General features: G+C 40.3%; 1 protein-coding gene across 47 annotated transcripts in view; it reads right to left on the reverse strand.

The window, feature by feature from the left end:
* Positions 1 to 13,657, reverse strand: part of NEB (nebulin) — a 159,335-nt gene that overhangs the window by 83,680 nt on the left and 61,998 nt on the right. For all 47 annotated transcript variants that reach the window (XM_077936143.1, XM_077936200.1, XM_077936195.1 and 44 more), the window contains 14 exons: positions 12,508 to 12,612; positions 12,305 to 12,412; positions 10,925 to 11,236; positions 9,655 to 9,858; positions 8,829 to 8,933; positions 8,437 to 8,544; positions 6,892 to 7,203; positions 5,636 to 5,839; positions 4,983 to 5,087; positions 4,734 to 4,841; positions 4,091 to 4,402; positions 2,896 to 3,099; positions 1,888 to 1,992; positions 339 to 446 (listed from right to left, as the gene is read on the reverse strand). In XM_077936143.1, the coding sequence (XP_077792269.1) occupies positions 339 to 446; positions 1,888 to 1,992; positions 2,896 to 3,099; positions 4,091 to 4,402; positions 4,734 to 4,841; positions 4,983 to 5,087; positions 5,636 to 5,839; positions 6,892 to 7,203; positions 8,437 to 8,544; positions 8,829 to 8,933; positions 9,655 to 9,858; positions 10,925 to 11,236; positions 12,305 to 12,412; positions 12,508 to 12,612 (2,400 nt within the window). The remainder of the gene's footprint in view (positions 1 to 338; positions 447 to 1,887; positions 1,993 to 2,895; positions 3,100 to 4,090; positions 4,403 to 4,733; positions 4,842 to 4,982; positions 5,088 to 5,635; positions 5,840 to 6,891; positions 7,204 to 8,436; positions 8,545 to 8,828; positions 8,934 to 9,654; positions 9,859 to 10,924; positions 11,237 to 12,304; positions 12,413 to 12,507; positions 12,613 to 13,657) is intronic.

Raw genomic sequence — 13,657 nt, forward strand, 5'->3', positions numbered from 1 at the left:
CAAGCCAATGTGGAACTGCAATAATTTACTATAAATGGCTGTAAAATCAGATTTAATATGTCTGCTTGAAAATATGCCTGCCATTTTGGGACCAGTTAAACTAAGATTGTGAAAAATAGCTCATCTTGGCTTAACTGGCAATAGCCAATGCTGGAAGAAAAGATCTCTACAGTTTAAGAACCAATGTAAGCAAATTTCAGGATGTATCTGTGCCAACAGTCTAAAAACTGAAAATGCTAATCTAAAATCAGTTTCCTAATATTTACCGAAATATTAGCCACCTCTTTAGCCTTATAGGAAATAACATTACAGAAATAATATACAACAGTGGACAGTACCTCACTGGCAATGTTTCTTGAAGCCTTGGCATGCTGAATTGCAATGGCATCCACTCTTAAGTCATAACCTTTTTTCTTGGCTTCTTCCCACCCTGCTTCATAATGTTTCTGTGAAGGAAATGAATAGCGCAGCATTCATGTCAGCGTATTTCAATTTTTTTTTAGTAAGGGTCCTGAATATTAACTCATGTGTTTAAGATCTTCAGGTTGTGATTCTAAGTGTAAGTAAAGGTAAATTTGAGCAATCAATATGAAAAAAAACACAAAAAAATGGATTGACTTAATAATTTATGAAAACATTAATTGGCCTCATTATAAAATAGTAAGTCAGTGTGCCGAATAAAATCATCGCAGTAAAGCAATAACATGTTCCAAGCACAAATGCCACAACAGAGCCAGCACTAAAACATAATTGATTAGGAAGGCCTTTGTGAGTATGTGTGTTTAAACCAATCAGAGGAACATCATCACTGTAGATGCCCATTGTATCTCTAGGGGAAGGTCATTCCATGGCACGGGACGCATTAAATATTACCATGTTGCCTTTTCTTCCATGTCAAGCTCCCACAATAGAATTTTATTGCTATGGTGTATACCGGTACATGTATTCAAACTTATAATGTAGTAAAGGTAAAGGGAGCCCTGACCATTAGGTCCAGTCGTGGCCGACTCTGGGGTTGCGGCACTCATCTCACTTTATTGGCCGAGGGAGCCGGCGTACAGCTTCCGGGTCATGTGGCCAGCATAACTAAGCCACTTCTGGCAAACCAGAGCAGCGCACGGAAACGCCATTTACCTTCCCACCGGAGCGGTACCTATTTATCTACTTGCACTTTGACGTGCTTTCGAACTGCTAGGTTGGCAGGAGCAGGGACCGAGCAACGGGAGCTCACCCCCGTCACGGGGATTCAAACCACCAACCTTCCGATCGGCAAGTCCTAGGCTCTGTGGTTTAGACCACAGCGCCACCCGCGTCCCTAACATATAATGTATCATACTCAAATAAATGTTGAAAAATGTATGTTTTTATACTGAGCCTAAAAATAAATGAGTTAAAACTGAGGAACGAAGGGATGAAATAAAATATAAAATACCGGTAAATCCTCTTAGTTACTGCTATCTAACTTCACACTGAGAAACATTGCAATGTTTTTTCTAATATTCAGTATTATGGGAAAGATCAAACATCATTCCAGTAGATGTGACAAAACTTCCTCTACTTTGCCCCACCCAATCTGCTCCAGAAAACCCCCTAGCTTGATAATAAGCTATAAAAAATATCATATTTTTCACATTAAAGACCTTCCTGCTTCCCACCTTCCATTTGTTTGCTCAAGTCTAGGGAATCACGAATTCAGTGGAAGGGCATTACTCATAGCTAATCAGAATTGATTACTACATAGAGAACTGAATGGGCATTTCATATATTCATCCTTTGGTATTCTCAATTCCAACCATAAAACAATTTTAATTGAAAGGCAATTCTCACCCAAACCCCTTATTTAAAGGTCAGAATTGCTTTACAGATGTATTCACATTTACTGCTTACTTTGCTGACGTTCAGAGCATTCATTTTGGACAGAACCATCTCAGGAGTATCAGCTGGAAGAGTAAACTGTGTCTTTTCTTTATCCCAGAGTTCACGATATAATGCCTAATGAGGGGGTAAAATATAGTACTTCTTTCTGTTATAATATACAAAGTACATATTGAGAGTATACATACAAAACCCGCCATACAAGCTACTCGTGTAAGCGGCCTAGTTGGGTGTGCAGCGTCGCATGTGGATTTTTTATTGGGGATTTATTAAAGAACAGCGGCTACTCCATTGTTAGAAAAATTGCAATGTTTGGCATTTCTAATCACAGAAGCAATCTTTTGCGAGACCTGCCCCTGCATCTATGTTCCTCAACAATCAGAAAAAGATGCAGAAATATGTTCTAAATGCAGAGTTGCATCCAATAGTATCTTTGCAGTTGTAAGGGGGTACTTTTGTTTGATAAAGATGGGGCACACGATTTTCAGATATGCCCACCTACCTACTGCTCCTAGGGGTTGGGAGACCTTCTGGCACGGAAGGATTCAATAGGTAAGGGAGTGTGGTAAAATGAGATGTCGCCTTATATGAATGGTATTACCTTTCACAACTGGAAAGCTGCTACTGGATACAACCTATACTTTTTGCATTGCATTTATTTGAATAAATAAAGGTGTTTACTATGATAGCAGTCAGAATGGGACGGTTTTCAAGCAATAACTCAGTTTAAAGGCTCTCTAGCAAAGTGTACAGATCATGAAACAAACTGCAATCTCTGCACCCCAATTGCCCCAATGGAAAGCCTTCTTTGACTTCAGAGGGATCTAAATGTGATCTTAAATGAGAGCATAGGCAGCCTCAAGTGATTGTTGAAAATCAAAGCTGCATGGGTTTTGTGCTTATTATTTTCATATATCTCACTTGATTCCAGCATGCTGGAGTAAGCATCTAGAAGTACATTCTCCTCACACCCAAAAGGCAGATACCCGAGGACCAAAAGGCAAATGCAAAGTTTCTTACATTGCTCTGAAGCAGAGCATTGGCCTTTGCCAAGACAATTTCTGGAGAATCAACAATAGCGGTGAATTTCACAGAGTCTGGTCGTTGACGGTACAGTCTGTCATTCAGGATCTCCTGAGCCTTCTTCACTTTTAAGACTTCCAAAGAACCTTCTGGAATCCAACCAATACCACGCAGCCATTCTAGGTCTTGCTTGTAGACGTTCTGCAAAGGAAACAATTGGGCTATTAACAATATGGTTGAAAATGTTTCCTCCAATTTAAGGTCTGCCAATTCGTACTATCATATGTTTGATCCATCCCATGCTAAATCTTGAAGACTAGGGGTGAAATTAATGGACTTAACCATGGTTATTAATTTCAGTGGGTCTACTTTGAGTAAAACTGAGGTGAATACTACACTTGCTCTAAACACAACCCTGGTACCAGGCCCAATAACTCTTACACTGCAGTCCTTAGCATGGTTACATAAAAGTCCCTACTGAGCAAAGTGTGGCTTGTTCCCTAATTATTGTATTTAGGACTGCTAATCCAAATTATTTGTAGCAGCACCAGCACAAATAAGTTTAGGCACTTTTACTTACCATATATTAGTTTACATTAGTTTTAGTTGTGTGTTTGTTTTTTTAAGTGTTTTAAATGCATTATAACATCGTGACTCCAGATGGCGCTGTAGAGTTTGGCCTTTCTGCAACGTGATTTCCCATTATGAGGTTTACAACGCGTTTTCCTGAAATGCTTTTATGATGTGTCTCAATCCAGCCCAGGGACATTGAAATTTGATCTTTATTGATGCTCACTTTTTACAGCCTGCTTAACCAAGTAGAGTGTTTCTGTGCAGCCCTGCAGTTTTGCATAAGAGCTTCTGGACTGAAACGCATCAGACTTTTATTTCTTTATGAAAAGTCTAAGCATATTTTATCCCATTCAGAAATTTGCAAAGCTATGGAAACATAGGAAGCTGTCTTTATATCGGCTCAGACTATTGATCCATCTAGCCTAGTCTTGCCTACTCTGATCGGAAGCTACTCTCTAGGGTCTCAGGCAACGAGAGAGACACCTGACCTTTTAAACTTGCAACTCAATATGCCATAGACTGAACCTGAGAGAGCTTCTGCTTGCAAAGTAGGTGTTTTGCCACTAAGCTGTGATCCCATCCCCATGAACCCAGGTGCTTTATGTTTGCTTTTACGTACATCACTCTGTATGTCATACACTTTCTTAGCCTGAATGACGTCATTCTGGTCAGGCAGGCAGGTCCATTCATGCAGGTAGTGGCGGTAATCAATGTCACTAACAAGCTTCTGACAATTCTTAGCCAACAGGACTGACAGCATGTCAACCGGACTATGGATCTTCGTCTTCAGTTGATTAAATACTTTCTTGTACTCCCGATCGCTCTGCATTTTAGCTACATGCATAGCCAACACCATCTTGGGATCATCTTGAAGGTTTCGGAACCCAATATAGTGCCCTTTCTGCTTCTCATATGCTTCCTTGTATTTAAACTGCAAAAGAGAAAAGAAACACATTTTAGAGCTATTATTACTATTACTATTATTATTATTTATTAATTAAAAGCATTGGACATGCTTGCTGAGACCTATAAGAGTGGCAATCCAAAACTTTTGTAGGGCATCAGGCTGGGGAATATTGCTCTTGTGTATTACAAATGTTGAAGATATCAACATAGGGTCAGTCGAAAGGACCTGCATCGCCACCCTAGAAGACCGAACACCTTTCCTTTGAATTAATTATTTCTATAATAGTCATTTTGAAAACCACAGGGTTGTTACTTGCATTTCTTTGCAGAAGTGTGTAGTCAACACATCCACTTACATCACTAGCTATGTCCCTTGATGCCTTTGCAGATCTGATTGGAATTGCATCAGCTCTCAAGTCATATCCTTTCTGCTTCGCCTCTTCCCATCCCTCGATATAAAGTCTCTACAGAAGGAGTCATAAAAAACAACAACCATGAATGAAAACTCACTCACATAGAATTTGAGCATATACGGTGTCCAGAATCCCCAATTATTTAAGAAAACAGATGCATTTTTAAAACCCATCCTTAAAAAACGCTCTTACGTGGCTAATGTTGGCTGAGTTTGCCTTTGCCAGCATAATCTCTGGGGTATCTGGCATGACATGAATGTTTGTTTTATCAACATTCCAGGCTTCAGTGTATAATCTCTGTGGGAGAGCAGAAGAAATAGTTAGCATTTTGTATTTTGAAAAGCATCAAATAACATGCACCCTTAGGAACTGATGCTATTGCTACTATATCCATAAACAAAAAATGTATTGTAACATGCCCAACAATATAAATTTACCAAATAATACCAGGATTTTCTAACTAAAATCATATTTGTTGTTAAATCATATTTGTTAAATCATATTTCATTATATTAAATATTTTGTTGCCACACTTACTCCTATCCTTGTGATGCCCCAAGTTAGAATTGTTATTGTATCTTCTGTGAGAACATCATCAACACTTATAAATAACTATCACATTGGTTAGCCAATTGGCTTAATCAAAAAATGGGCAAATAACTGTGGTTGCAAGGGGGGAAAGAAGGAAAGTGGCAACAAGAGCTGAGAAAGACAAAAGGGTATTGATGGCAGCGGAAAATACGAATGTTGAGTTGAGACAAATCTTTAAGCAATTCTTTAAGCAAATATTGACATTAGAGAACACACGCAGAGCAGTCCTAGAAATGCCTAATCACAAGACTCACCTTGTTCATCGTCTCAGCGTTATGTTTTGCCAACTCCATCTCCAAAGAATCTGTGACGCTGGTAAACTTGAACTTATCAGGTGGCTGTCGGTACTTCCTGTCACTTAGGATTTCTCCTGCTCTCTTTACTTTCTCAACTTCCAAAGAGCCAGATGGAATCCAACCGACACCTTTCAGCCATTCCATATCTGATTTGTAAAGCACCTGGAATATGAACACAGATTATCCTTGCATTCAGAGAAACTATCAACTTCACACATAACTACTATTGCAGGGGAATATTTCTGGGTTCAGTGGCGGAGCATCATGCTCCAGCAGCGGGGGGCAGAGAGCAGGCGGGGGCAGGGCTGGCGCATGTCCCAGGGACGTGGCGCGCCACCTGTAGGGGCATGGTGCGTGTCCTGGGGGTGTGGCGTGCGTCCTGGGGGCATGGTGTGCCACCTGTAGGGGCATGGTGCGTGTCCTAGGGGAGTGGCGTGCGTCCTGGGGGGTGTGGTGTGGCACCCAGCACGGGCAGGGGGGCAGCCGCGATGGCACCCTGCTGGGATCGCGCTGCCGGGGGTGGTGTGCTCCCCCCCCCCACGCCTCTTCCTCCGCCAGTGTCTGGGTTATAAACATAGAGATGAAACATTAAATATGTGTATACTGAAGGACCAATACATCACAGTTACAACCACTATAACTCCTGCTTTTGCAGCTACATATTCATTTAGCCCAAACTTGATGATCCTATGCAGTCTGATTCACACTCCCTTGTTCATTGCTTGGCCTCTTGTTCATTGCTTGGCCTCTGTAGAATTGTGCCATTGATGTCTCATTCCTGACATTGCTTAGAATGCTAATGGAATCTGACTCTACTGAATTTCACCTTGGATTTTGGTGTTTCACGTTATCGTAACTGAACTAAAAGTATCTGGTGATATATTTCCAAAACGTTTGCAAGGTATCTTAAAAATAATTATTTTTAAATTGTTTATTTAAAAAACTAGCTTATTTTTTCAGGTTTACTTTTAAAATTATGCACAAAAGCCTTTCCTGACAATACAAAACCCGGAGTTCGTTCCAGGGTTCAAACAGAAGGCAACCCAAGAAATAGTGAACAATAACAGAGAGGAATGGATGGAATCCATTCATCTCCACTTATAAAACATCGATTTCCGGATATATATGAACTGTCTCCATAAAAAAGCATATCTGGATGATTTGGGGAAAGACACAAATTCAGTGGCTGTGTTTATTCTGCATAGCTTACTTACATCACTCTGGAGATCATAGGCCTTTCTAGCTTGGATGACGTCATTCTGATCTGGAAGGCAGGTCCACTGGTGCAGATAATGACGGTAATCAATATCACTGACCAACTTCTGGCAATTCTTAGCGTGCAACACTTCCAACATGTCCACAGGGCTAATATACTTAGTCTTCCATTTCTCAAAGTCCTTCTTATACTCCCTCTCACTCTGCATTTTGGCTACATTCATAGAATGCACAAGTTTTGGGTCATCTTGCACACTGCGTGCTCCAATGTGGTGGCCAAGCTGCTTGCGATAGCCTTCTTTGTATTTGTACTGAAATAGATATACATGTGTAAACCGTCTACCCATAAGAATATTCATCAGATAGCTGCACTGGAAAATCCCACATTCTGAGAGGATTGTGACAGTATTTTTCTCATCTAGATAGCATCTTTTGTTCCTACGCTTGTCCTTCATCTTCCTATTTCATCATACATATTTTATAATAATCTTTAAAGATTTTGTTCCTTTGGCAATATAAGCTTTTTTTCTTCTTCAATCCTTTATTATTCATGGATAGGAATGAAAAAGCTCTTTAGGTAGTTCCGATGTCTTCAGCACCTCCCGCCATCTTTCCAGTTTAAAAACTACTTTGCTATGTGGCGATCAAGTGGGGGCTTTCATGAACCACAAGTCCATGGTCCCTTGGAGATGCAGAGCTTGTTCACAGTTCCTTGAATCTCAGCTCTAAATTAATCCCAATATATTTTTCCCCTGGATTTCATCTCTTTTTTTCTTTTCATTTTTAATCTATTATGCAGCTGCCTTCAAATATTTTTCCTTTCTTTTCCAGTAAGTTATAAAGAAACATAGTAAACACAAAGCAAAGAAACAAGGAAATACATCTGGCTAAGTCCATTTCACCACACTGGGAAAATGTCCAGTGGGTTGATAACAGTTCCAAAATGGGGCGAAAAGCCCAAGTTTCTGCTTGAATTATTATTTTCCTTCCCATAAATGTTTACAGTGAGTGATCCTATTGATTAATATTCCACACAGTAAACATTTCCTGCTAATAATAGCTGAGCTGCAGTTAATACATAATTAACTTTGACTTTGAGTTTTCTTTTAACTTGCCCTTTCACTAACCATGAAATAATTGTTTGAGGGTTTCATTGTAGCTTGTATCATATTAAAACCCTGTGAAACATTACTGTCTTCCTATATCGTGCCTAAGACTCTCCTCATGCCACTCTGCTTTCTATTTACTACATCTCCTCAGGCACCTTTTTCAATACTCTGTTCTTAATGCTACTAAAGAACCCTGTTCTTTTGTCCCCATAATCCACATAATAAATTAGTCCCTTAACAAATGAAACCAAAATCGTGGAAGGAAATGTAGCTTCTCTCTTATACTGCCCTTCATGGATGCCTAAAACATCCACCACAGTCACACATACTGTAGAATTGAGTCCACAGTTTCAATTCTTTTTTTTTTTATTTAGAGCAAGAAATGCTTTCCCCTTAAAAAAAAAATGCTATACATAGAACATATTGGGTACACACATCACTGGCAATATTTCTGGAAGCCTTGGCAGCTTGAATTGGGATAGCATCCAAACGTAAGTCATAGCCATCCTTCTTTGCCTCCTCCATAGCAAGTCTGTATAATTTCTGTAAGGAAGAAGAACATGTTTACTTCATTGCTATCCATGCCTGCGTCCTTCATGTCCACACACATATATAATTTTACATAACTGACTGAGGTGCAACAACTTGACTGTGCAGCACTTAAACCAAAACCTCCAGGGCAACTCTAGCCTACTGAGCCTCAACAAATCCAAGCCATCTGGTGACTATGGGGCTCACATCCCTTGCAAGAACCACGGACGTTGGCTGAAATATTTGCAATCTCCCTTGGTATGGAGAACTCCTTTGTTTATCCAAGTGGCACTCACCTGACTATAGTTTAGCTTGTTGAATTTTGACAGCATGATTTCAGGTGTATCAGGCATCACGTGGATCGTAACCTTGTCTTTATCCCAAGCTTCCGTATACAAACGCTGTGCAAGAACATAAGCACAAGAGACAGTGGTTATAAGGACAATCGTTCAGTAATCTTAGGGCTTTTTTGTTTTTTTGTTTTTTTTTTAGTGAGGGCATCCTATGAAAATTGCATTAAAATAGCCTGCTGAGGCAGAACTCTGCTACCTCGAACTGTGGTGCTGTAGGTAGAGTGTTGGACTAAGACTGGGTAGAGTTCAAATCTTCAGTCAGCCATGCAGCTGACTAGGTGATCTTGGACCACTAATAATCTCTCAGCTTAAATCTACCTCACAGGTTCCATATGAGAATAAATGTATTATTTGTTCATATTTAAGTCTACCTGATGCAAAAGGCGCAAGGTTCTTCCAACTCATGAACTTTGCAATAAAATAGCTGACAAAAAATGTCTAAGATACATGAAGTGAAATGTTTCGCTTTCAGAGAAATGTACAGGGGACACAACCATGTTACTTGTTGACTACCCACCTATATGCCAATACAGCTTTAAAAGAAATGTTAACTGTATGTCATATTGCAAATATGTAATGTAAACTCTGACCAAAGCTAGTTACTTTTAAATCCCCTTAAGTTAAATAGCAAAAGTTAAACAATATACAAAAAGCTCCCCAATGGAAATCAGTGAAAATGGAAAAACTTTGGATCACTAGTGCCCTGTAATAAGACCCTACAACATTTGTACCACAATACTAGTTTCTCAACTGCCTGGCTCAGATTCACCTTGTTCATTGTTTCTGCATTATGCTTGGCCAACTCCATTTCAAGAGAATCTGTCACACTGGTGAATTTCAATTTGTCTGGTGGCTGACGATACTGCTTTTCACTTAGGATCTCTCCAGCCTTCTTGGCTTTTTCCACATCCAGTGAACCAATAGGGACCCAGCCAATGCCTTTCATCCACTCAAGGTCTGCTTTGTAGGCATTCTGTGAATAAGAAATTCAAAGAATCATTAATAAAACCAAAAGCTATAGAGGACTCTTGCTTGGGGGAGGGGGTGCTATCTGATTAGGATACCAGAGAGAGAGAAAATGTGTACACACACACATACACACCATAATGAGGTGCCGAACTCATGAGTTTATCCAAACTCATGTATGGATAAAAGTGCCACGTGTCAGGATAACATGGCTGCTATGGGCATGGGGAGGTTGTTGGGATTTCAGTCTCACATCGCTGATGTAACATTATATCCATGTTGACATTCGTGTACTGTTGTGTACTGTTATGCCTGAGAACGGAAGTGAGCATCTGTAACTTCCGCTGCTTGTTCTCTCTCTCTTCTCTCGCAACAGAGATGTGTGTGAGGCACTCATCTCACTCAAGCTATGCTTTGTTGTTTTAATTCGCTGAAAATAATAAAAGAAATTTGGAATGCTACAAATCCGACAGTCTGCTTCCTGCTGATACTCTGCTGCAGCCCCGGGAGGGGTTTTTCTACCTTCCCCTCACAGGGGGGCTGCCAATAGGAAGGTGTCAGTCAGGGGTCAGCAAACTTTTTCATCAGGGGGCCGGTCCACTGTCCTTCAGACCTTGTGGGAGGCCGTACTATATTCTTTTTTTGGGGGGGGGAATATGAACTAATTCCTATGTCCCACAAACAACCCAGAGATGCATTTTAAATAAAAGCACACATTCTACTTATATAAAAACACACTGATTCCTGGACTGTCCGCAGGCCGGATTTAGAAGGCAATTGGGCCGGATCCGGCCCCCGGGCCTTAGTTTGCCTACCCATGGTGTCAGTCCTCCATGCCAGTGACTACTGCCACCATGTTTGCTTTTTGTTACTTCACATTGTGCAACTGCAACACTTGAAAACTGTGTGGAATTAGAGGTGGGTTAGGAGAAAAAAGCCAAGATTGATGGAGCAGGCTGGGGGAGGGGAAGGATTCAGTTCCACTCACCCTTGTATCCCACCATTTGACACACCCACCCCGATTTTATACCTTATATTATGTTTAGTTGTGCCCAAACATAAATAGTACTCACATCACTCTGGAGTTCATAGGCCTTTCTAGCTTGGATGACGTCATTCTGATCTGGAAGGCAGGTCCACTGGTGCAGATAATGACGGTAATCAATATCACTGACCAACTTCTGGCAATTCTTAGCGTGCAACACTTCCAGCATGTCCACAGGGCTAATATACTTAGTCTTCCATTTCTCAAAGTCCTTCTTATACTCCCTCTCACTCTGCATTTTGGCTACATTCATAGAATGCACAAGTTTCGGGTCATCTTGCACACTGCGTGCTCCAATGTGGTGGCCAAGCTGCTTGCGATAGCCTTCTTTGTATTTGTACTGAAATAGATATACATGTGTAAATTGTCTACCCATAAGATTATTCTTCAGATAGCTGCACTGGAAAATCCCACATTCTGAGAGGATTGTGACAGTATTTTCCCCATCTAGATAGCATCTTTCTTCCTTATCTTTTTGCCACTTCATTTTCCTATTTCCTCATACAGATTCTATAATAATCTTTAAAGATTTGTTTCCTTTAGGAAGGTATTTTTAATATTATTCAAGAATCTATTAAAAATGGACCAGTCATTCTGTTTTGTGTTGTTTTCAGAAGGGGCAGGTTTAAAGAAAAACAACAGGGGGGGAAAAGAAAACAAATGCGAGCATTAGCCAAATCTAAGTGTAAGCTTGAATGACAAGCCTGGGTTGGATGACAGGCCAAAGCTCCATGCAATTCCTGGCACTGTGGTCTAGGGCTTGCCAATCGGAAGGTAGATAAATAGGTACAACTCTGGTGGGAAGGTAAATGGTGTTTCCGTGCGCTGCTCTGGTTCACCAGAAGCGGCATAGTCATACTGGCCACATGACCCGGAAAAACTGTATGCAGACAAACACCGGCTCCTCGGCCAGTAAAGCGAGATGAGCGCCACAACCCCAGAGTCATTCACGACTGGACTTAACTGTCAGGGGTCCTTTACCTTTACCTTTTAGCTGTCAACATACTGCCACATACAAGGAATAAAGTGTAACTATTTTATTTTACGGATTCAGGCATGCTTTGGATTCCACCATCACCAGTTTGGGCACTCGTGAAAAACCTAACATATTCAATGAATATTCCTATTAATGATGATTGACTATATCAATAAAATGGGGGAAGCTATTTAGTCCATCTAAATCTATCCCAAGCATCACAAGAGTAGCTGTATCAGCTGTGATAAATGAGGGATTCACATATCACAGCCTTTTCAACAATTCAAACCAGAAAACAAAAATCCACCTATTCAGTAACTGAGCAATAGAAAAATGATATTTTGTTTAAAAAAGTAATAAGGGAAGTGGGTTAGGAAGATGCAGTTCCTATTACATGACAGCATCTGACAACTCATGAACAGAACTACTTACTTCGCTTGCAATATCTCTTGAAGCTTTAGCGGCCTTGATTGGAATTGCATCTACACGAAGATCATAACCTTTTCTCCTGGCCTCTTCCAATGAAAGTTTGTATAATTTCTAAAAGAATGGCAAAGATTGGTTTAATGTTTAAAAATAGAGCACTTATTATTCTAAATTGGTTTTCTACCAACGATTTTGAAGACATTACTTACATCACTATAGTTGATCTTGTTCTGCTGCGACAGTATAATTTCAGGAGTATCTGGCATAATGTGAATGGTGGTTTTATCCTTGTTCCATGCATCAATATACTTGCGCTGAAAAAATAGTAAATAGTAGAGGAAAAAGAGTATATAAATTATTTGATAACGGTAGAAGCTGCCAAAAATGGTAATTCGTTCATTCATTTGTTTGTTTCTAAAATCTCTTAGAAGCCCTTCACAATCATAAAACTGTTGAAGTTTCCAAATTGCCTCCAAGGGCAGCCCCACATAGAGAACATTGCCGTAATCCAATCTGGAAGTTACCAGAGCATGAAGTACTGTGGCCAAGTCTTGTCTGTAGTTGGGCCGTAGTTGGCATACCAGCTGTAGATGTAAATGAACTCCTAGGCACTGAGGCTACTTGGGCCTCCACTGACAGAGATGGGTCCAGAACATTACAATGCTTGCACCTGCTTCTTCCAGAGGAACTTTGGATACATAAGACCCCCATCTTTTCCTGGTTCCACTTCAATTTACTGACCAGCATCTAGTCCAGGCATAGGCAAACTCAGCCCTCCAGATGTTTTGGGACAACAACTCCCATCATCCCTAGCTAGCAAGACCAGTGGTCAGGGATGATGGGAATTGTAGTCTCAAAACATCTGGAGGGCCGAGTTTGCCTATGCCTGATCTAGTCCATTACTACCTCCAAGCACCAGGCTAGCACTTCAGTTTCCTCTCGTGCTTCAGATGGAACAGAGAGCAATAGCTTGGTGCCCTCCACATATTACTGGTATTTCACTCCAAATCTCCTGTTGAGATTTGCAGATATATATTAATTAACAAGCCGGGGGAAATGCTCATGGTACTAAACAAAGCCTATCATATCCACTTTCTGGAAATGGCTCTGATTCAACCAGTATGAAAATGGTTGCTGAAATGGTATGAAAATAAGAATGAATGGAATGTGCCTTCTTAGCACAAAAATGAAACTCTTAATTAGTTAATTAGGGTCAGATAACAATCATAGAGATAAATAGTTATAATGATAAAATCACTAGGCAAATTCTCAAAGTGAGCAGAGCCTGCATATTCCCAGTCACAGCATTGCTAAACCAGCCAGATTTATTTATATATTTGCTCATATGAGTTTTAAGGA

This window comes from Podarcis muralis, chromosome 1 (genome assembly GCF_964188315.1).
Source record: "Podarcis muralis chromosome 1, rPodMur119.hap1.1, whole genome shotgun sequence".
Taxonomy (NCBI): Eukaryota; Metazoa; Chordata; class Lepidosauria; order Squamata; family Lacertidae; genus Podarcis; species Podarcis muralis.